This window comes from Brachyhypopomus gauderio, chromosome 1 (assembly GCF_052324685.1).
Source record: "Brachyhypopomus gauderio isolate BG-103 chromosome 1, BGAUD_0.2, whole genome shotgun sequence".
In the NCBI taxonomy this organism is placed as follows: Eukaryota; Metazoa; Chordata; class Actinopteri; order Gymnotiformes; family Hypopomidae; genus Brachyhypopomus; species Brachyhypopomus gauderio.
In genome coordinates this window covers 9,892,967-9,917,209 of record NC_135211.1, presented here as the reverse complement: position 1 = coordinate 9,917,209, position 24,243 = coordinate 9,892,967, and the positions used below count along the sequence as shown (strand labels likewise).

General features: G+C 39.6%; 1 protein-coding gene across 7 annotated transcripts in view; it reads left to right on the top strand.

The window, feature by feature from the left end:
• slmapa (sarcolemma associated protein a) overlaps nt 1–24,243 on the top strand; it is an 89,232-nt gene that overhangs the window by 50,356 nt on the left and 14,633 nt on the right. For all 7 annotated transcript variants that reach the window (XM_076988790.1, XM_076988683.1, XM_076988782.1 and 4 more), the window contains 2 exons: nt 1,066–1,146; nt 1,549–1,608. In XM_076988790.1, the coding sequence (XP_076844905.1) occupies nt 1,066–1,146; nt 1,549–1,608 (141 nt within the window). The remainder of the gene's footprint in view (nt 1–1,065; nt 1,147–1,548; nt 1,609–24,243) is intronic.

Sequence of the window (24,243 nt, the reverse complement as noted above, 5' to 3'; positions counted from 1 at the left end):
ATTTGAGGTTAAATTACATATGTAGAGTCAGACCTGTCAATCAAATCTCAGTGCTAAGTGACTACTGACTGCCTCAGACTTACTACATGTGGTAGGACTGCTACAAAACGGGTACCACTATCACCTGTATGTGTGTGTGCACATGCATACATCTGAACCTAAAACCATACCATGTAGCTCAAGGTTTAAATAACAGGCATGGACTATTTGAGGCTAAAGATGAACGCTCAAATAGTGATTGCTCTGCAGGTGATGGCTCTGCAGGTGATTGCTGGTGTGTGTGGTCTGAACTAATGTCATTTGGCACCATATTGTTGACATCATCTAGGATTCAAAACCTAGAAACCAGATTAGGCCAATTCCACTGCTGCCTAATAACTACACCTTGCTTGTGCCAGTCCTCATTACACCATTGTTTTTCTCTCACCCTCTGTAAATGGAGCCCCAGTACATGTTATGTTAGTGTTGAATGTAGAGAGGGCATGTAAGGACACCTTCCAGTTGCATGACGCATCTATTTTGGGTTGGTGAATCTGCATCAGAAATGTCCTTCCCCTCCCTCTAATTTGCTTCCTTTAAGAGATGGGACATGTGGCTCACATTTTGACGGACCGACCGCCAAGCCTTGAGCTGCTGGTGTCAGACACTGGTCCCATGTAGCCACCACCTGCCACTGCAGTTGTCCATTACACAAATTGCCTGCTTTTAGTATGGTGGGTAGAGGAACAGTACCAATCCCCAAACAAAAGCTTGAACTATTTTCAAATGCCCCATTCCCCACCCACCCACCTCTGGGAATATGGTTGGAAATATGACCATGTGTGGTGAATAGCCATCAGCATTTGGAACAGTCTACCACCGGAGGTGTTGATTCAAACAATTAGATGTTATAAATGCATGCGCCATTTACATTTTTTCTAACTATTTTACTATTAATTATTTGTTTTAGTATAAAATCGTTATCAAGAATGGATTTGAAGACTGATTTTTATAATTGTTGTATTGAACTTCTGTATTGCATCTCCCCCACCCCCATCTAAATGGTGCCTTCCAATCTCCTCACAGAAAATCAAATTGATGCTAAAGAGTCTGATATGTCAGATACGCTTAGCCCCAGCAAGGACCGAAGCAGTGACGACACTTCAGGTACCTTTTGCATTTCTGGTTTTTGTTAAGTTTGTTTGTTTGAATCTGAATCTTAGATGTGGATGTTTGTTCTTTGAATTTAAACATATTAACACTGAAATGTTGAATTATACTTGGTCAAAATATTATGAGCTAACGTTGTAAGATTTCACTCATTGTGTTTACAGTATAATATTAATTGCACTTTTCATGTATTGTAAGCACTCCGACAGCACTTGTACGCTTATCTGATGTTTTGATTATACTCGGGGATAAAATCCCTGATTCAGACTCTGGTTTTTTTGTCCCAGATGTTAATAAACAGTGTGTAGATGAGTGCTTTCCAACTGCTTTTATTTATTTTTTCAGTCCCAGCATGTCAGAATTCTTAACCTAATCTGTAATTTTGTTATTCTGTCTTAGACGGACAAATGGATGAACACGATCTTAATGAGCCTCAGAACAAGGTTTCTATGCTCAAAGGTACTTTATTATTTCTTAAGTGTGTGTGTGAGACTGATAGGTGTATTAGTCATGTTCTGTACACTATGCTCTATTGCCCATTTGAGGTCAGTGGAGTGGCATGTAGCATACCAGCAAGACTTTACCGGGTGTGGTGTCGTCCATGTGGGGCTATATATGGGCTTGGTCACGCTATATATGGGCTTGGCCACACTGTACATGGTCTTGATCACATTGCTTCAATGCAGTTAATACCTGAACAGCTTCACTGAAGACTTCACTGTGTTTGGAATTTAATGAGTTTGAGGAGGCTAAACCCTCCTATTTTGGGTTTTGTGGTCACCAGCAGGATTTAAGCCCACTATCTGATCACTATTTGAAGACTGGTCTATTGAGCCTGAAATCATCACATTGCATTGCACATTACCTTCTCTATTAAAGAGCCCCATTCCCCTACTCCCAGTCTAATTCAGGTGTTTGGTATCTATGCTGCCGAGGAATCCCGTCACATGACTCTTCCCCAACGACTGTGGTGTGAAGTTATGGCCCCTTGCTGTCCACCTGCTGTGCTATCAATTTAAAAATACACACCCTATACCACTTTTTGGTTTTGGTTACTTCAGAGAAGAATTGGTGGTAAGGATGACGTCCTTCCCTGAAGCTTTCAGCTGATGCTGTATTTCATGTGCTCTATTTGAGAACACTGATAGTAGAGGCCTAGATCCATTTACTCTGCATGTCTAATCCTGGCTCTGCTTTCTGAAGGCTGTGATAATGTTCAGCATTCAGCAGGCACTCTCACCTGCAGCAACGTGCACATGTTTCAGTTAGCGCTGTATTACTTTAGACCACTCGCCTTCTCTTGCTGATCTCAACCTGCCATCAGGAGAAACCCATTTGGGTCTTCCCTCCAAACCAAGCTGAAGGAGGGCTGTGGTTCTTGCTGCTGGTGAGCACTGTTGAGGTCACTGCCTGTCCATTCTGGTGATGGAGCAGTGTCATGGTGAGCACATGCCTGTAATGGCAGGTTCAGAAGGGAGTGTGCTCGCATTGCTGGGGTGTGCTGGGGCATTGGTGGTGGTGTTTTCACAACAAAAAACAATTATACTACAATATACTACATTTTAATATAACACACGTGGCAGCAGGGTTGGGTTGAGTTGAGGGGCGACACATGTGGATCACTGTCCTCTTAACTGTTTATTGCTGAATTTCTAACAGTCCTTGGATTTGTATTTTCTTTAACATTATGTTAAAATGTATTTATTAGGGTTCACACACGTAGTGTGGGAAACCTATTGTAATTGCTCGAATTTTTCTTTTTTTTCTTCTTATTAGGGTTCACACACGTAGTGTGGGAAACCTATTGTAATTGCTCGAATTTTTCTTTTTTCTTCTTATTAGGGTTCACACACGTAGTGTGGGAAACCTATTGTAATTGCTCGAATTTTTCTTTTTTCTTCTTATTATTATTATTATTTTTCTCCGCATAAAACGCATACTGCAGCCTAGACCGTAAGGCCCAGAGACACCAAACTTGGCAGAATGGTGTAGTCTCTTTGCGAGACCGTGCTAAAGTACAGAGACCCACATTGGCCTGATGGTGGCGCTATAGCGCACCATTTTGCGTTTTGGTCCATATCTCCCAAACCGTAGGGCCTAGAAACAAAATTCCACTTCTGATGGATTCCTTGGTTCAAGCCAAACAAAAAAGCCTCAAGAACCATTAAGCTCCGCCTACTTAGATTTTTTGCTAATTTGCATAATATGCAAAACCTACTTTTTTATACTAGTCCCTGGTTTTTCATCCGATCACCACAAGCTTGGTATCAAAATGTTCAGAAGAATCTCATTATCAAGATTCCTGGAAAAAATTGTGACATTTGCATACAGTGTCGTTGTGACATGTCAATCAATAGCTCTGGGGCGTGGCCAAATTTACTTAAACAGCTATATCTCAGCAACGCTTTGACGGATCTTCATAAAATTTTAACAGTTGTTAGGGCACATGACTCCGAGGTCATAGGTCAAAGCTGGCCACGATTGTCCAATAGGGGGCGCTATAACATGGGAAAAACTGTTTCTCAGAAACCATTAGTCACATCAAGCCAAAACTTTACAGGCATCATCAGGGGCCCAAGTGATATCAAGACACACAATGATGACATCATCACTCAAAAAACATGGCCGCCATGAGCCAATTAATTTTTATTTGAATTAATTGGCCATTTGACAGACTTACCATTGGCCAATCAACATGAAACCTCACCACTGTGCATATTTCAGGACTATGTGTCATGCTGTGCAGTTTTAAAACATTTGGCCACTAGGTGGCGCTATTTGTGAAAATCATGCATAACTCCTCCAAATTTTCACTTAGGAACATGCAACTTGTTTCTTTTTATTCCTTGCAGTAGACCTGACAACTTTGCAATTACAAGTCCTATTAAAAAATGCATACTTTTGTCACATTCATCAATTGTTTGAAAATAGCTCTTTAAGAACTAGTCCTAGGAATTTGATCCAATGATGGCAAACATGGCATAGGCATAATCTGTAGACACTGTAGTTAACTACACATGGAAAAAATGTTGCATTTTTATTTGTCTGATTGGTCAATTTTTCCATTATATCCTTCTGGCCATGCCATAAATGACCTTTATTGCTATAACTCATAAACCATGTAAGTGATCAACTCCCAATTTGAAAGGCTTTTATACACTGAGGTCCCTGTGAGGTATGCCAAGTTTGGTTCAAATTGGCCTGTCGGAGGCGCTACAGTACCCAAAAACCTGAGAAATCATAAAAACTCACGCAGCAATCTTGTTATGCAGAATACAGACAAGTAATGGGGCTTGTATGATTCAGATCAATGAGGTCTATAACATTGCAATTACATCTCATAACAAAAAGTGCACTGCCTGACCAGAAATGAACCTTTTAATTCACCAAAATGTCATTGCATTACTGAGATTAATGAGATATCAGTATGATAGTACTTGGGCTCCATCTAGTGGCCAAACACCGGAACTGACTGAAAACTATTTCTCACATGAAACACCACACAAACACACACAAAGCTGATCTCAGCATGTGATTTAGTTCTGTGATCTGAATAATTTTGCCAATACATATTATTTTGATCCTTTTGGGCCTTTAGTGCCCCAATTGAACCTTTTTTTGCACATTGATTTATTTGTGCATTTTTTCCACTCAAACAGCTTCTTTTCACATTTTGGGGTCTAAAGGACCTTTTGGGCCTCTGCCTATTGAGGCCAAGAAGCCTATTCGTGTGTGAACCCGCCAATTGCCGCTTGCGGCTATATTTATTATTATTTTTCTCCGCATAAAACGCATACTGCAGCCTAGACCGTAAGGCCCAGGGAGACCAAACTTGGCAGACTGGTGTAGTCTGTTTGCGGGACCGTGCTTAAGTACAGAGACCCACATTGGCCTGATGGTGGCGCTATAGCGCAGCATTTTGCGTTTTGGTCCATATCTCCCACCCCGTAGGTCGTAGAAACAAAATTCCACTTCTGCTGGATTCCTTGGGTCCAGACAAACAAAAAAGCCGCAAGAACCATTAAGCTCCGCCTACTTAGATTTTTTGCTAATTTGCATAATATGCAAAACCTACTTTTGTATACTAGTCCCTGGTTTTTCATCGGATCACCACAACCTTGGTGTCAAAATATTCAGGAGAGTCTCATTATCAAAGTTGCTTAAAAACATTTTGAGATTTGCATACAGTCTGGTTGTCACATGTCAATCAATAGCTCCAAGGCGTGGCCAAATTTACTTAAACAGCCATATCTCAGCAACGCTTTGACCGATCTTCATAAAATTTTAACACTTGTTAGGGCACATGACTCCGAGGTCATAGGTCAAAGCTGGCCACGATTGTCCAATAGGGGGCGCTATAACATGGGAAAAACTGTATCTCAGAAACCATTAGTCACATCAAGCCAAAACTTTACAGGCATCATCAGGGGCCCAAGTGATATCAAGACACACAATGATGACATCATCACTCAAAAAACATGGCCGCCATAAGCCAATTCATTTTTATTTGAATTAATTGGCCATTTGATAGACTTACCATTGGCCAAACAACATGAAACCTCACCACTGTGCATATCTCAGGACTATGTGTCATGCTGTGCAGTTTTGAAACATTTGGCCGCTAGGTGGCGCTATTTGTGAAAATCATGCATAACTCCTCCAAATTTTCACTTAGGAACATGCAACTTGTTTCTTTTTATTCCTTGCAGTAGACCTGACAACTTTGCAATTACAAGTCCTTTTAAAAAATGCATACTTTTGTCACATTAATCAATTGTTTGAAAATAGCTCTTTTCGAACTAGTCCTAGGAATTTGATCCAATTATAGAATAATTGGTATGAGCATAATCTGTAGAGTCTGGAGGTAAAAACTGACTAAAAAATGTTGGAATTTTAAATGGTCAGGTTGGTCTATTTTTCCCTTATATCCTTCTGGCCATGCCATAAATTACCTTTATTGCTATAACTCATAAACCATGTAAGTGATCAACTCCCAATTTGAACTGCTTATATAGCCTGAGGTCCCAGTGAGGTATGCCAAGTTTGGTTCAAATTGGCCTGTCGGGGGTGCTACAGTACCCAAAAACCTAGAAAATCATAAAAACTCAGGCTGCAATCTTGTTATAAAGAATACAGACAAGTAATTGGTCTTGTATGATTCAGATCAATGAGATCTATAACATTGCAATTGCATCTTATAACAAAAAGTGCACTGCCTGACCAGAAATGAACCTTTTAATTCACCAAAATGTCATATTGCATTACTGAGATTAATGAGATATCAGTATGGTAGTACTTGGGCTCCATCTAGTGGCCAAACATCGGAACGAACTGAAAACTATTTCTCACATGAAACACCACACAAACACACACAAAGCTGATCTCAGCATGTGATTTAGTTCTGTGATCTGAATCATTTTGCCAATACACAATATTTTGATCCTTTTGGGCCTTTAGTGCCCCAATTGAACATTTTTTTGCACATTGATTTATTTGTGCATTTTTTCCACTCAAACAGCTTCTTTTCACATTTAGGGTCTAAAGGACCTTTTGGGCCTCTGCCTATTGAGGCCAAGAGGCCTATTCGTGTGTGAACCCGCCAATTGCCGCTTGCGGCTATTTTTATTAGGGTTCACACACGTAGTGTGGGAAACCTATTGTAATTGTCGGGTTTTTTCTTTCTTATTATTATTAGGGTTCACACACACATAGTGTGGGAACCCTATTGTAATTGTTAGCGTTTTTCTTATTATTATTATTCTTTTGCCCATTTTGCTGTCTATAAATGATACTGCAGCCTAAACCGTAAGGCCTAGACACACCAAACTTGCCAAACTTGTTCTCTAGGTCAAAAGGACCACACACACTTATAGGGACCCACATTGGCCTGATGGTGGCGCTATAGCACACTATGTGACTTTTTGGCCCATATCTCCCATACCATAAGTCATAGAAACAAAATTCCACTTCCTATGCATTCCTTGGCTCAATTCAATAGGACATTTCATATACAACTATGAAGCTCCGCCTACTTAGATTTTTTGCTAATTTGCATAATATGCAAAACCTACTTTTGCCTACTACTCCTTGGTTTTTCATCTGATCACCACAATCTTGGTATCAAACTACTCAGAAGAATCTCATTATCAAAACTTATCGCCAACATTGTGACATTTCCATACAGCCTGGCTGTCACATGTCAATCAATAGCTCTGAGGCGTGGCCAATTTTACTTCAGCAGCTATATCTCAACAATGCTTTGACCAATCTTCATGCAAATTTATCAGTTGTTAGGGCACATGACTCGGAGGTCACAGGTCAAAGCTGGCCACGATTGTCCAATAGGGGGCGCTATAACATGGGAAAAACTGTTTCTCAGAAACCATTAGTCAAATCAAGCCAAAACTTTACAGGCATCATCATGGGGTCAAGTGGTATCAAGACACACAATGATGACCTCATCACTCAAAAAACATGGCCGCCATAAGCCAATTAATTTTAATTTGAATTTATTGGCCATTTGACAGACTTACCATAGGTACATACACATGAAACTGACATGGTATGTTCATGTACACACCCTCTAAGACATACTCATGTTAGAAGGGAATTGCACCACTAGGTGGCGCTATACTAGAAAATCCAGAATTTCTCCTACATATTTTCACTTATCAAGAAATGCTTGGACTCATATGATTGTATGCAGAATTCCTAGCAACTTTGTAATTACATGTGCTTTGCAAAAATGTACCACTTTTTCACTATCATCAAATATATATAACTTGTCATTTTCATACTAGTCCTAGCATTTTAACTCCATCACCTTAAATCACACCTTGTAATACTCAGCAGACTTTGAAATGCTAAGATTAGCGAGAAAATCCTAAGTTTTTGACAAATTAATATTTTTCATATGCATCACAATGCTACCATCATAACAAATCAAATTCCCAGTTCAATAACTACGCCATAGTATGTCTGATTGTTATGGAAATTGAAATCCACATTCACATGACCATTGTGGTGCGATGTGCCAATTTTGAGCCAAATCCGTCCACAAACAGCTCTACAGTGAATATTTTCATTTTCCATACAAAGCAGTGGAGGGAGGCATACACAGCTGCTAAGCCACACACGCACGTGCCTTTCTCACACACTCTGCCCCCCCCTCCTCCACTCCCCTCACACTCCCCCTTGCTTCCAACACTTTACAACCCATGGGCTCTACCTCCCCCCCTCTCTCTCTTTCACATGCACTTACAAAAACACAGGCCTCTGTAGCTTTCACACTGCCCTTGCCATACCTACCCATTTCGCTATGAGTAACCCAGATACAAACACACAAACTGACGTTTAGCTTCTGTTTTTGAAAACACACTCTCTCTCTCTCTCTCACACACACACACACACACACACACACACACACACACACACACACACACCTACTTATAGGTTTAACATACACACTGCCCTAGCCATGTATACCCATTACTCTTTGACTAAAACACACACACACACACACACACACACACACACACACTTCTACCTAAATGTATGTATAGTTTGTATGCATATTATTATAGTATATGTATAGTATATGTCATTCATGCCAGCAATGTCAGTCGTATCAGTCATATCAGGCATGCCATGCCAGTCATTTCAGTCCAGTCATATCAGTCATATCAGTCATGTCAGTCATATAAGTCAAATAATCAAATCATTACAGTCATGCCAGTTATGTCAGTCATATCAGTCATGTTAGTCCACATTCATACTTTGAATACACGGACAGTCATGTTAGGCATGCAAGGTGTGCAAGGAGTGAATTAACAAAGCATAGTCTCTGGCTCCCTCAATCTCTCTCTGTCGGTAATATACAGGCCCAATTATGTATAGACACATGCAGGCCTTCCTATATTGTTCACATAGATGCAGCCCTAGCCAGATGTGCTATTTCTATGTCTCCTTTTCTGACACAAGCAGATGTCAGTCATGTCAGTCCAGTCATGTCAGACATAAGTCGTGTCAGTCATATCAGTCATGTCATGCCAGTCATGTCACTCATATCAGTCATGTCATTACAGTCATGCTAGTCATGTCACTCATTCCAGTCATGCCAGTTGTCAGTCATATCAGTCATGTTATTTTTGTTCATCATGCCAGTGAAGTCATTCCAGTCATATCAGTTATGTCAGTCATGCCAGTCATGTCAGTCATGTTATGGCAGGCTTTGCAGACTACGTTCATACTTTGAATACACGGACAGTCATGTTAGGCGTGCAAGGTGTGCAAGGAGTGAATTAACAAAGCATAGTCTCTGGCTCCCTGAATCTCTCTCTGTCGGTAATATACAGGCCCAATCATGTATAGACACATGCAGGCCTTCCTATATTGTTCACATAAATGCAGCCCTAGTTAGGGTTCACACACACATAGTGTGGGAACCCTATTGTAATTGCTGGTATTTTTCTTATTTTTCTTATTCTTTTGCCCATTTTTTGACATAAAATGCATCGTGCAGCCTAGACCGTAATGCCTAGAAAACCCAATCTTGGCAAAAAGGTTCAGTTACCTCCAAGGACCAGATTCCCATACAGGGACCCCAAATTGGCCTGATGGTGGCGCTATAGCAGACCATATTGACTTTTTGTCCATATCTCCTACACCGTAGGTACTAGAACCAAAATTCCAGTTCCTATGCATTCCTTGACTAAATTCAATAGGACAATTAATATACAACCATTAAGCTCCGCCCACTTAGATTTCGAGTTAATTTGCATAATGTGCAAAATCACACACATCTTTGAGCGCGAACTAGTCCCTGGATTTTTCACATACGTGCACATATGTGGTATCAAAACGTTCAGAAGAGTCTGAACTTTAAAATGTATCCAACAAAAATGCTAATTTCTTCACTACCTAGTCAGTATAAGCCAATCAAATGAGGGGGCGTAAATTCAATAGTAAATTTTGCACATATGGAACTCTAACTTAAGAAAACTTGCATGTAATGAGATGGCACTTCACAGACAGCTTCCGTGTGAGGGTCTGGGGCAGCTCGCAGTGGTTGCCATACCTCACCTGCTAGGGGGCGCTATAACATGCAAAAATTTGCCCCATGCACTCAGATTGGCCGATCCACATGAAACTTGACAGACATCATCTATGGGCCTCTGGAAACCAGGTCCTAAAGCAGACATGCCATACTTCCAAAATGGCTGACGTAATCGGCCAATCAGTGATCGGCACGCGTTTGACAGGCTTACCATTGGTCGATCTGCACGAAACCTCTTGGGTGTGGACAAGTGCACGCCCCCTATGACATAATCCAGCCGGGTGTCGATTGGCCACTGGGGGGCGCTATTGCAAAAAAAGCAAGTGTATCCCCTACATAATTCCACTTGGGAACATGCAATTGGACTCTTTTGATTCCTTGCAGTAGTGCGAACAATTTTCCCATTACATGTCCTATTAAAAAATGCACAGTTTATTTACAGTTAATAATAGTTTGAAATCATCATTTTTCATACTCCTCCTAGGATTTTCATACTATCATGTCAAGCAAAGTCTTATAATACTCTACAGAGTGTGAAATCAAAAAACAATCCAAAGATTTTGAATTTGAGGACACTTATACCTGCTAAATATTTTTTTAATGGACAGCATCGATACATATAATATTCATATTCTTAAAGCTCTTTCATATTTTACCCAATTCTGACCAAAATGCACAAGCCCATTCAGAATCCCATCCTGAACAAATTTGTCAAGTTTCATCTAAATCGGTTATCGTATGGCTCTACAGTGCAGTATTATATACAATGCATAAGAATGCATGTAAAGTCCCTCTGTCACCTTCTCCTTCTCACACGCACGCAAGCTGAAACTCACACACTCAGTCTCTCTCACACTCTCACCCACATTCCCCCTCCCATCTCTGTGCCCTAAGTAAACATTGCTCTGGCTACCTAGATCTCTCTGTGTCTATTAACCAGGCACACACACATACAGGCACAAGCAGGCCTTCCTATAGCATTCACAATGACACTTCCCTAGCCATACCCACCCATATCTCAGTGACTAACACATGCTCATACAAACTGATATTTGGCTTCTTTTTTGTCTCTCTCTCTCACACAAACACACAGACACACACACCTTTATACCTATATGTATGTATAGTTTCTATGTATACTTATGTATGTATGTATTAGTATATGTTGTCATAGTTTCAGTACATACACTACCACACACACACACACACACACACACACACACACACACACACACTTCTACCTAAATGTATGTATAGTTTGTATGCATATCTGTCCAGTCATAACAGTCATGTCAGTCCAGTCATGTCAGTCATTTCAGTCCAGTCATATCAGTCATGTCAGTCCAGTCATGTCAGACATAAGTCATGTCAGTCATATCAGTCATGTCATTACAGTCATGCCAGTCATGTCACTCATTCCAGTTATGTCAGTCATATCAGTCATATTACTTTTGTTCATCATGCCAGTGATGTCATTTCAGTCATATCAGTTATGTCAGTCATGCCAGTCATGTCAGTCATGTAATGCCAGGCTTTGCAGACTACATTCATACTTTGAATACACGGGCAGTCATGTTAGGCGTGCAAGGTGTGCAAGGAGTGAATTAACAAAGCATAGTCTCTGGCACCCTCAATCTCTCTCTGTCTGTAATATACAGGCCCAATCATGTATAGACACAATATAGGCCTTCCTATATTGTTCACATAGATGCAGCCCTAGCCCATGGGTTAAAGCAAGAAATTTTCATTTGACTGAAAATTTTTCCTGGCAAAAGACAATGCCAGCAATTACTGAAAATGTGGTGTAGCCTCTTTTGTCTAATTCTACACAATAAACACATTTATAAAGTATATTTATCTAAACAGCCTGTGTAATGAGAGAAGAGAGAATCTATGAAGCGACAAAATGCAACACCTGAGCTATAAATGTACATAAATGTTTTTATAATGGAGTTATCTGGGGGTCCTCTTCCAGAACATTGTTTAAAGATCAAGTCAAATTTAGTGAATCCTGGTGAGTTTTAAAATGGTATGAAGCTCTCTTGTTTTTATCAGATTCACTATCGCAAAAACATAAGCAGTAAGATTCTGGTTTATCTTACAAAAAAATTTTATGTCCAAAAATGGCAAATTAAATCGCACCACTGGATGGAGCTTTTAAATACAAACAGAACAACACCATCCATGTTAAACTGGCTTAGAAATAAAAAAGTTGACATTTCAAATGGAAGAAATGCGCCTTTTTTCTTCGACTATTAAAGCTAAACGAAGAAAAGTCTGTGATCGGTGGAGAGATTCTTCAGTATAAATAACCATAACTTCTATATTTCACTACAAATTCAAATAAAATTTGAAATGTAGTCACTTTATAGTATGGACATGACAGTATAATATTCAAAATGAATGAACAAATGAATATTTAATGATTAATCTTTAAATTAATTAATAAATAAGTCAGGTAATCATTATGGTGAAATAAAAAAAACTACATTTCTATTAATATTCTGAGAAAACGCTGTAACCTAAAGATTCTGTTAACACAATTAAGACACAATATGATAAAAACAGGCGTGTAGGCATGATTAATTCATTATTTATTTATTTATTACTGTTATTAAAATTATCTGATACAAGACAACTCAAAGAAATTATGTCAATAAAGTTTAAAAGTATTGCAACTATTATGATTATAGTTAGTTTAAATATATAAAATATTTTATAAATATTTCGTGTTGGTTTATTAGGACATAAATTATGTGATTTTGTATTACGCCTTACGGTCTGACCACCTGTACCGGCTCAAAAAAAAACACTCTTATATTTCTGATAAAAATTTTACTTTATCAGAATAAGGATAAAATACTGAATTTATCTTACATCTACCTCTGAAGCTCTTCGGATGTCTGAAATACAGGCGGTCCCCGGGTTATTACGACGTCGTGCGTCGTACACGGAACTTGGTGTTTGGTGTGCGCGGCTCGAGACCGAGGACCCCTCAGGAGGACGGCGTCAGGATAGGATAACTGCGTGCAGTACGTTATTCGCGTACAGTATGTACCTTTGTTCCGACAAAACCTGGTTAAAGCAAACACCCACACTACGCAAAGTAAAGCCTGTATACTTGACGAGTCGCCCTCGCGCCGAAAATGGCGTAATCGCGGTGGCTCCACCCGTGCGCGAGAGCCTCGCGCGCTGGCGATTCGCGAGGTCGTGCACCTCTCGAATTTTGTAACTTCACTTCGCCCGCGCCGCGCTTCAGCGCAATGAGCTAAGTCATGTTTGCAGGGTTCATACACCTTTACAAGGTGGAATTAAAACACTTGTACGTCACTTTCAAGGTCCATTTCAATATTTCCCAGCACGTTAAACTTAATAAAGTTAAATATTTATACATATACTCGAAACGATTCGAAATAATTCGCGTTTTATTCACATTATTTAGGGGTTGTTTATTTTCAAAACGCCCGATCTTAACGTCTTCTCTCATGTTTCGTCCTGGAATTACAAGAGGCTCGTATTTGTTAACGTAATACAAGAGAATTGTTCAGTCAGATAGCTATTTGTTGTGAAACGAAGTAGATACAATTTCAAGCATGTTCATTTAGCCTAAATTCCAGCACTTATTGTCCTGAAACACAAAGCAACATTAAAATTGGTCAGGTGAATGTTCCCTCCCCAGTTTTTGAGGGCTGTTTCTTTATACTACCACATATCGTTTCGGACAACACTGCAAAGAATGCGACGCGCCAAGTAGCCACCGCCGTCATCCATCCAGCGCTGACGATCCAGTGAGAGGATCATATTTCGGACACAAAACAGATAGCACGCCTGTGTGGTTTATTATGATTTGACGGATTTTTTCCCCAAAAAATTCAAATGACGGAAATCCGTCGTAGTGACGGAGAACTTTAACCCATGCCCTAGCCAGATGTGCTATTTCTGTGTCTCCCTTTCTGACACACGCAGATGTCATCACACACTATCTGTAGAGCACACACTGGCCAAACCCAAACAGCTTCTTTTCACTTTTAGGTCTAAAGGACCTTTTGGGCTTCCTTTTGCCTATTGAGGCCAAAATATGCCTATTTGTGTGTGAACCCGCCAATCGCCGCTTGCGGCTATATTTATTATTATTATTTTTCTCCGCATAAAACGCATACTGCAGCCTAGACCGTAAGGCCCAGAGACACCAAACTTGGCAGAATGGTGTAGTCTCTTTGCGAGACCGTGCTAAAGCACAGAGACCCACATTGGCCTGATGGTGGCGCTATAGCGCACCATTTTGCGTTTTGGTCCATATCTCCCAAACCGTAGGGCCTAGAAACAAAATTCCACTTCTGATGGATTCCTTGGCTCAAGCCAAACAAAAAAGCCTCAAGAACCATTAAGCTCCGCCTACTTAGATTTTTTGCTAATTTGCATAATATGCAAAACCTACTTTTTTATACTAGTCCCTGGTTTTTTATCGGATCACCACAACCTTGGTGTCAAAATATTCAGGAGAATCTCATTATCAAAGTTGCTTAAAAACATTTTGAGATTTGCATATAGTCTGGCTGTCACATGTCAATCAATAGCTCCGAGGCGTGGCCAAATTTACTTAAACAGCCATATCTCAGCAACGCTTTGACCGATCTTCATAAAATTTTAACCGTTGTTAGGGCACATGACTACGAGGTCATACGTCAAAGCTGGCCACGATTGTCCAATAGGGGGCGCTATAACATGGGAAAAACTGTATCTCAGAAACCATTAGTCACATCAAGCCAAAACTTTACAGGCATCATCAGGGGCCCAAGTGATATCAAGACACGCAATGATGACATCATCACTCAAAAAACATGGCCGCCATGAGCCAATTAATTTTTATTTGAATTAATTGGCCATTTGACAGACTTACCATTGGCCAAACAACATGAAACCTCACCACTGTGCATATCCCAGGACTATGTGTCATGCTGTGCAGTTTTAAAACATTTGGCCACTAGGTGGCGCTATTTGTGAAAATCATGCATAACTCCTCCAAATTTTCACTTAGGAACATGCAACTTGTTTCTTTTTATTCCTTGCAGTAGACCTGACAACTTTGCAATTACAAGTCCTATTAAAAAATGCATACTTTTGTCACATTCATCTATTGTTTGAAAATAGCTATTTACAAACTAGTCATAGGAATTTGATCCAATTATGGAAAAATTGCTATGAGCATAATCAGTAGACTCTGTAGGTAAAAACTGATTAAAAAAATGTTGGATTTTTATTTATCTGATTGGTCCATTTTCCCATTATATCATTGTGGCCATGCCATATATGACCTATATTGCTATAACTCATAAACCATGTATGCAATCAACTCCCAATTTGAAAGGCTTTTATATCCTGAAGTCCTTGTGAGGTATGCCAAGTTTGGTTCAAATTGGCCTGTCGGGGGCGCTACAGTACCCAAAAACCTAAGAAAACATAAAAACTCATGCTGCAATCTTGTTATGCAGAATACAGACAAGTAATTGGTCTTGTATGATCCAGATCAATAAGTTCTATAACATTGCAATTGCATCTTATAACAAAAAGTGCACTGCCTGACCAGAAATGAACCTTTTAATTCACCAAAATGTCTTATTGCATTACTGAGATTAATGAGATATCAGTATGGTGGTACTTGGGCTCCATCTAGTGGCCAAACATCAGAACGGACTGAAAACTATTGCTCACGTGAAACACCACACAAACACACACACAAAGCTGATCTCAGCATGTGATTTAGTTCTGTGATTTGAATCATTTTGCCAATACACATTATTTTGATCCTTTTGGGCCTTTAGTGCCCCAATTGAAAATTTTTTTGCACATTGATTTATTTGTGCATTTTTTCCACTCAAACAGCTTCTTTTGGGTCTAAAGGACCTATTGGGTCTATTGCCTATTGAAGCCAAGTGGCCTATTCGTGTGTGAACCCGCCAATTGCCGCTTGTTATTAGGGTTCACACACACAGTGTGGGAAACCTATTGTAATTGCTGAAGTTTTTCTTATTATTATTTTTCCCCCTGTAAAACGCATACTGCAGCCTAGACAGTAAGGCCCAGAAAGACCAAACTTGGCAACAAGGTGCAGCAGGTGTGCAATGAGAGAAATAGAGACAGGGACCCACATTGGCCTGATGGTGGCGCTATAGCGCAGCATTTTGCGTTTTGGTCCATATCTCCCACAACGTAGGGCCTAGAAACAAAATTCCACTTCTGTTGGATTCCTTGGGTCAAGGCAAATAAAAAATAAATTTGAACTATTAAGCTCCGCCTACTTAGATTTTTTGCTAATTTGCATAATATGCAAAACCTACTTTTTTGTACTAGTCCCTGGTTTTTCATCGGATCACCACAACCTTGGTGTCAAAATATTCAGGAGAATCTCATTATCAAAGTTGCTTAAAAACATTTTGAGATTTGCATACAGTCTGGTTGTCACATGTCAATCAATAGCTCCAAGGCGTGGCCAAATTTACTTAAACAGCCATATCTCAGCAACACTTTGATGGATCTTCATAAAATTTTAACAGTTGTTAGGGCACATGACTCCGAGGTTATAGGTCAAAGCTGGCCACGATTGTCCACTAGGGGGCGCTATAACATGGGAAAAACTGTATCTCAGAAACCATTAGTCACATCAAGCCAAAACTTTACAGGCATCATCAGGGGCCCAAGTGATATCAAGACACACAATGATGACATCATCACTCAAAAAACATGGCCGCCATGAGCCAATTAATTTTTATTTGAATTAATTGGCCATTTGACAGACTTACCATTGGCCAAACAACATGAAACCTTACCACTGTGCATATCTCAGGACTATGTGTCATGCTGTGCAGTTTTAAAACATTTGGCCACAAGGTGGCGCTATTTGTGAAAATCATGCATAACTCCTCCAAATTTTCACTTAGGAACATGCAACTTGCTTCTTTTTATTCCTTGCCGTAGACCTGACAACTTTGCAATTGCAAGTCCTAAAAAAAAATGCATACTTTTGTCACATTCATCTATTGTTTGAAAATAGCTATTTACAAACTAGTCATAGGAATTTGATCCAATTATGGAAAAATTGCTATGAGCATAATCAGTAGACTCTGTAGGTAAAAACTGATTAAAAAAATGTTGGATTTTTATTTATCTGATTGGTCCATGTTCCCATTATATCATTGTGGCCATGCCATATATGACCTATATTGCTATAACTCATAAACCATGTATGCAATCAACTCCCAATTTGAAAGGCTTTTATATCCTGAAGTCCTTGTGAGGTATGCCAAGTTTGGTTCAAATTGGCCTGTCGGGGGCGCTACAGTACCCAAAAACCTAAGAAAACATAAAAACTCATGCTGCAATCTTGTTATGCAGAATACAGACAAGTAATTGGTCTTGTATGATCCAGATCAATAAGTTCTATAACATTGCAATTGCATCTTATAACAAAAAGTGCACTGCCTGACCAGAAATGAACCTTTTAATTCACCAAAATGTCATTGCATTACTGATATTAATGAGATATCAGTATGATAGTACTTGGGCTCCATCTAGTGGCCAAACACCGAAACTGACTGAAAACTATTGCTCACATGAAACACCACACAAACACACACAAAGCTGATCTCAGCATGTGATTTAGTTCTGTGATCTGAATCATTTTGCCAATACACATTATTTTGATCCTTTTCGGCCTTTAGTGCCTCAACTGAATCTTTTTTTTTTACATAAAGTACACAGCCTGACCAGAAACGAACCTTTTAATTCACCAAAATATCCTATTTCATTACTGACATTAATGAGATATCAGTATGGTAGTACTTGGCCTCCATCTAGTGGCCATATTCTGACTGAAAACTATTGCTCACATGAAATACCACACAAACACACACAAAGCTGATCTCAGCATGTGATTTAGTTCTGTGATCTGAATTATTTTGCCAATGCACATTATTTTGATCCTTTTAGCCCTTTAGTGCCCCAATTGAACCTTTTTTTGCACATTGATTTATTTGTGCATTTTTTCCACTCAAACAGCTTCTTTTTCACATTTAGGGTCTAAAGGACCTTTGCCTTTGCCTATTGAGGCCAAGAGGCCTATTCGTGTGTGAACCCGCCAATTGCCGCTTGCGGCTATATTTATTATTATTTTTCTCCGCATAAAACGCATACTGCAGCCTAGACCGTAAGGCCCAGGGAGACCAAACTTGGCAGACTGGTGTAGTCTGTTTGCGGGACCGTGCTTAAGTACAGACACCCAAATTGGCCTGATGGTGGCGCTATAGCGCAGCATTTTGCGTTTGGGTTCATATCTCCCACCCCGTAGGTCCTAGAAACAAAATTCCACTTCAGGTGCATTCCTTGGCTCCAGACAAACAAAAAAGCCTCAAGAACCATTAAGCTCCGCCTACTTAGATTTTTTGCTAATTTGCATAATATGCAAAACCTACTTTTTCCTACTACTCCTTGGTTTTTCATCGGATCACCACAACCTTGGTGTCAAAATATTCAGGAGAATCTCATTATCAAAGTTGCTTAAAAACATTTTGAGATTTGCATACAGTCTGGTTGTCACATGTCAATCAATAGCTCCGAGGCGTGGCCAAATTTACTTAAACAGCCATATCTCAGCAACGCTTTGACGGATCTTCATAAAATTTTAACAGTTGTTAGGGCACATGACTCCGAGGTCATAGGTCAAAGCTGGCCTCGATTGTCCAATAGGGGGCGCTATAACATGGGAAAAACTGTATCTCAGAAACCATTAGTCACATCAAGCCAAAACTTTACAGGCATCATCAGGGGCCCAAGTGATATCAAGACACACAATGATGACATCATCACTCAAAAAACATGGCCGCCATGAGCCAATTAATTTTTATTTGAAATAATTGGCCATTTGACAGACTTACCATTGGCCAAACAACATGAAACCTCACCACTGTGCATATCTCAGGACTATCTGTCATGCTGTGCAGTTTTAAAACTTATGGCCACTAGGTGGCGCTATTTGTGAAAATCATGCATAACTCCTCCAAATTTTCACTTACGAACATGCAGCTTGTTTCATTTTATTCCTTGCAGTAGACCTGACAAATTTGCAATTACAAGTCCTATTAAAAAATGCATACTTTTGTCACATTCATCTATTGTTTGAAAATAGCTATTTACAAACTAGTCATAGGAATTTGATCCAATTATGGAAAAATTGCTATGAGCATAATCAGTAGACTCTGTAGGTAAAAACTGAGTAAAAAAATGTTGGATTTTTATTTTTCTGATTGGTCCATTTTCCCATTATATCATTGTGGCCATGCCATATATGACCTATATTGCTATAACTCATAAACCATGTATGCAATCAATTCCCAATTTGAAAGCCTTTTATATCCTGAAGTCCTTGTGAGGTACGCCAAGTTTGGTTCAAATTGGCCTGTCGGGGGCGCTACAGTACCCAAAAACCTAAGAAAACATAAAAACTCATGCTGCAATCTTGTTATGCAGAATACAGACAAGTAATTGGTCTTGTATTGTCCAGATCAATAAGTTCTATAACATTGCAATTGCATCTTATAACAAAAAGTGCACTGCCTGACCAGAAATGAACCTTTTAATTCACCAAAATGTCATATTGCATTACTGAGATTAATGAGATATCAGTATGGTAGTACTTGGGCTCCATCTAGTGGCCAAACATCGGAACGGACTGAAAACTATTTCTCACATGAAATACCACACAAACACACACACAAAGCTGATCTCAGCATGTGATTTAGTTCTGTGATTTGAATCATTTTGCCAATACACATTATTTTGATCCTTTTGGGCCTTTAGTGCCCCAATTGAACATTTTTTTGCACATTGATTTATTTGTGCATTTTTTCCACTCAAACAGCTTCTTTTGGGTCTAAAGGACCTATTGGGTCTATTGCCTATTGAAGCCAAGTGGCCTATTCGTGTGTGAACCCGCCAATTGCCGCTTGCGGCTATATTTATTATTATTATTTTTCTCCGCATAAAACGCATACTGCAGCCTAGACCGTAAGGCCCAGAGACACCAAACTTGGCAGAATGGTGTAGTCTCTTTGCGAGACCGTGCTAAAGTACAGAGACCCACATTGGCCTGATGGTGGCGCTATAGCGCACCATTTTGCGTTTTGGTCCATATCTCCCAAACCGTAGGGCCTAGAAACAAAATTCCACTTCTGATGGATTCCTTGGTTCAAGCCAAACAAAAAAGCCTCAAGAACCATTAAGCTCCGCCTACTTAGATTTTTTGCTAATTTGCATAATATGCAAAACCTACTTTTTTATACTAGTCCCTGGTTTTTCATCCGATCACCACAAGCTTGGTATCAAAATGTTCAGAAGAATCTCATTATCAATATTCCTGGAAAAAATTGTGAGATTTGCATACAGTGTCGTTGTGACATGTCAATCAATAGCTCTGGGGCGTGGCCAAATTTACTTAAACAGCTATATCTCAGCAACGCTTTGACGGATCTTCATAAAATTTTAACAGTTGTTAGGGCACATGACTCCGAGGTCATAGGTCAAAGCTGGCCACGATTGTCCAATAGGGGGCGCTATAACATGGGAAAAACTGTTTCTCAGAAACCATTAGTCACATCAAGCCAAAACTTTACAGGCATCATCAGGGGCCCAAGTGATATCAAGACACACAATGATGACATCATCACTCAAAAAACATGGCCGCCATGAGCCAATTAATTTTTATTTGAATTAATTGGCCATTTGACAGACTTACCATTGGCCAATCAACATGAAACCTCACCACTGTGCATATTTCAGGACTATGTGTCATGCTGTGCAGTTTTAAAACATTTGGCCACTAGGTGGCGCTATTTGTGAAAATCATGCATAACTCCTCCAAATTTTCACTTAGGAACATGCAACTTGTTTCTTTTTATTCCTTGCAGTAGACCTGACAACTTTGCAATTACAAGTCCTATTAAAAAATGCATACTTTTGTCACATTCATCAATTGTTTGAAAATAGCTCTTTAAGAACTAGTCCTAGGAATTTGATCCAATGATGGCAAAAATGGCATAGGCATAATCTGTAGACACTGTAGTTAACTACACATGGAAAAAATGTTGCATTTTTATTTGTCTGATTGGTAAATTTTTCCATTATATCCTTCTGGCCATGCCATAAATGACCTTTATTGCTATAACTCATAAACCATGTAAGTGATCAACTCCCAATTTGAAAGGCTTTCATACACTGAGGTCCCTGTGAGGTATGCCAAGTTTGGTTCAAATTGGCCTGTCAAAGGCGCTACAGTACCCAAAAACCTGAGAAATCATAAAAACTCATGCTGCAATCTTGTTATGCAGAATACAGACAAGTAATGGGGCTTGTATGATTCAGATCAATGAGGTCTATAACATTGCAATTACATCTCATAACAAAAAGTGCACTGCCTGACCAGAAATGAACCTTTTAATTCACCAAAATGTCATTGCATTACTGAGATTAATGAGATATCAGTATGATAGTACTTGGGCTCCATCTAGTGGCCAAACACCGGAACTGACTGAAAACTATTTCTCACATGAAACACCACACAAACACACACAAAGCTGATCTCAGCATGTGATTTAGTTCTGTGATCTGAATAATTTTGCCAATACATATTATTTTGATCCTTTTGGGCCTTTAGTGCCCCAATTGAACATTTTTTTGCACATTGATTTATTTGTGCATTTTTTCCACTCAAACAGCTTCTTTTCACATTTTGGGGTCTAAAGGACCTTTTGGACCTCTGCCTATTGAGGCCAAGAAGCCCATTCGTGTGTGAACCCGCCAATTGCCGCTTGCGGCTATATTTATTAGGGTTCACACACGTAGTGTGGGAAACCTATTGTAATTGCTCGAATTTTTCTTTTTTCTTCTTATTATTATTATTATTTTTCTCCGCATAAAACGCATACTGCAGCCTAGACCGTAAGGCCCAGAGACACCAAACTTGGCAGAATGGTGTAGTCTCTTTGCGAGACCGTGCTAAAGTACAGAGACCCACATTGGCCTGATGGTGGCGCTATAGCGCACCATTTTGCGTTTTGGTCCATATCTCCCAAACCGTAGGGCCTAGAAACAAAATTCCACTTCTGATGGATTCCTTGGTTCAAGCCAAACAAAAAAGCCTCAAGAACCATTAAGCTCCGCCTACTTAGATTTTTTGCTAATTTGCATAATATGCAAAACCTACTTTTTTATACTAGTCCCTGGTTTTTCATCCGATCACCACAAGCTTGGTATCAAAATGTTCAGAAGAATCTCATTATCAAGATTCCTGGAAAAAATTGTGACATTTGCATACAGTGTTGTTGTGACATGTCAATCAATAGCTCTGGGGCGTGGCCAAATTTACTTAAACAGCTATATCTCAGCAACGCTTTGACGGATCTTCATAAAATTTTAACAGTTGTTAGGGCACATGACTCCGAGGTCATAGGTCAAAGCTGGCCACGATTGTCCAATAGGGGGCGCTATAACATGGGAAAAACTGTTTCTCAGAAACCATTAGTCACATCAAGCCAAAACTTTACAGGCATCATCAGGGGCCCAAGTGATATCAAGACACACAATGATGACATCATCACTCAAAAAACATGGCCGCCATGAGCCAATTAATTTTTATTTGAATTAATTGGCCATTTGACAGACTTACCATTGGCCAATCAACATGAAACCTCACCACTGTGCATATTTCAGGACTATGTGTCATGCTGTGCAGTTTTAAAACATTTGGCCACTAGGTGGCGCTATTTGTGAAAATCATGCATAACTCCTCCAAATTTTCACTTAGGAACATGCAACTTGTTTCTTTTTATTCCTTGCAGTAGACCTGACAACTTTGCAATTACAAGTCCTATTAAAAAATGCATACTTTTGTCACATTCATCAATTGTTTGAAAATAGCTCTTTAAGAACTAGTCCTAGGAATTTGATCCAATGATGGCAAAAATGGCATAGGCATAATCTGTAGACACTGTAGTTAACTACACATGGAAAAAATGTTGCATTTTTATTTGTCTGATTGGTCAATTTTTCCATTATATCCTTCTGGCCATGCCATAAATGACCTTTATTGCTATAACTCATAAACCATGTAAGTGATCAACTCCCAATTTGAAAGGCTTTTATACACTGAGGTCCCTGTGAGGTATGCCAAGTTTGGTTCAAATTGGCCTGTCGGAGGCGCTACAGTACCCAAAAACCTGAGAAATCATAAAAACTCACGCAGCAATCTTGTTATGCAGAATACAGACAAGTAATGGGGCTTGTATGATTCAGATCAATGAGGTCTATAACATTGCAATTACATCTCATAACAAAAAGTGCACTGCCTGACCAGAAATGAACCTTTTAATTCACCAAAATGTCATTGCATTACTGAGATTAATGAGATATCAGTATGATAGTACTTGGGCTCCATCTAGTTATTATTATTTTTCTCCGCATAAAACGCATACTGCAGCCTAGACCGTAAGGCCCAGAGACACCAAACTTGGCAGAATGGTGTAGTCTCTTTGCGAGACCGTGCTAAAGTACAGAGACCCACATTGGCCTGATGGTGGCGCTATAGCGCACCATTTTGCGTTTTGGTCCATATCTCCCAAACCGTAGGGCCTAGAAACAAAATTCCACTTCTGATGGATTCCTTGGTTCAAGCCAAACAAAAAAGCCTCAAGAACCATTAAGCTCCGCCTACTTAGATTTTTTGCTAATTTGCATAATATGCAAAACCTACTTTTTTATACTAGTCCCTGGTTTTTCATCCGATCACCACAAGTTTGGTATCAAAATGTTCAGAAGAATCTCATTATCAATATTCCTGGAAAAAATTGTGACATTTGCATACAGTGTCGTTGTGACATGTCAATCAATAGCTCTGGGGCGTGGCCAAATTTACTTAAACAGCTATATCTCAGCAACGCTTTGACGGATCTTCATAAAATTTTAACAGTTGTTAGGGCACATGACTCCGAGGT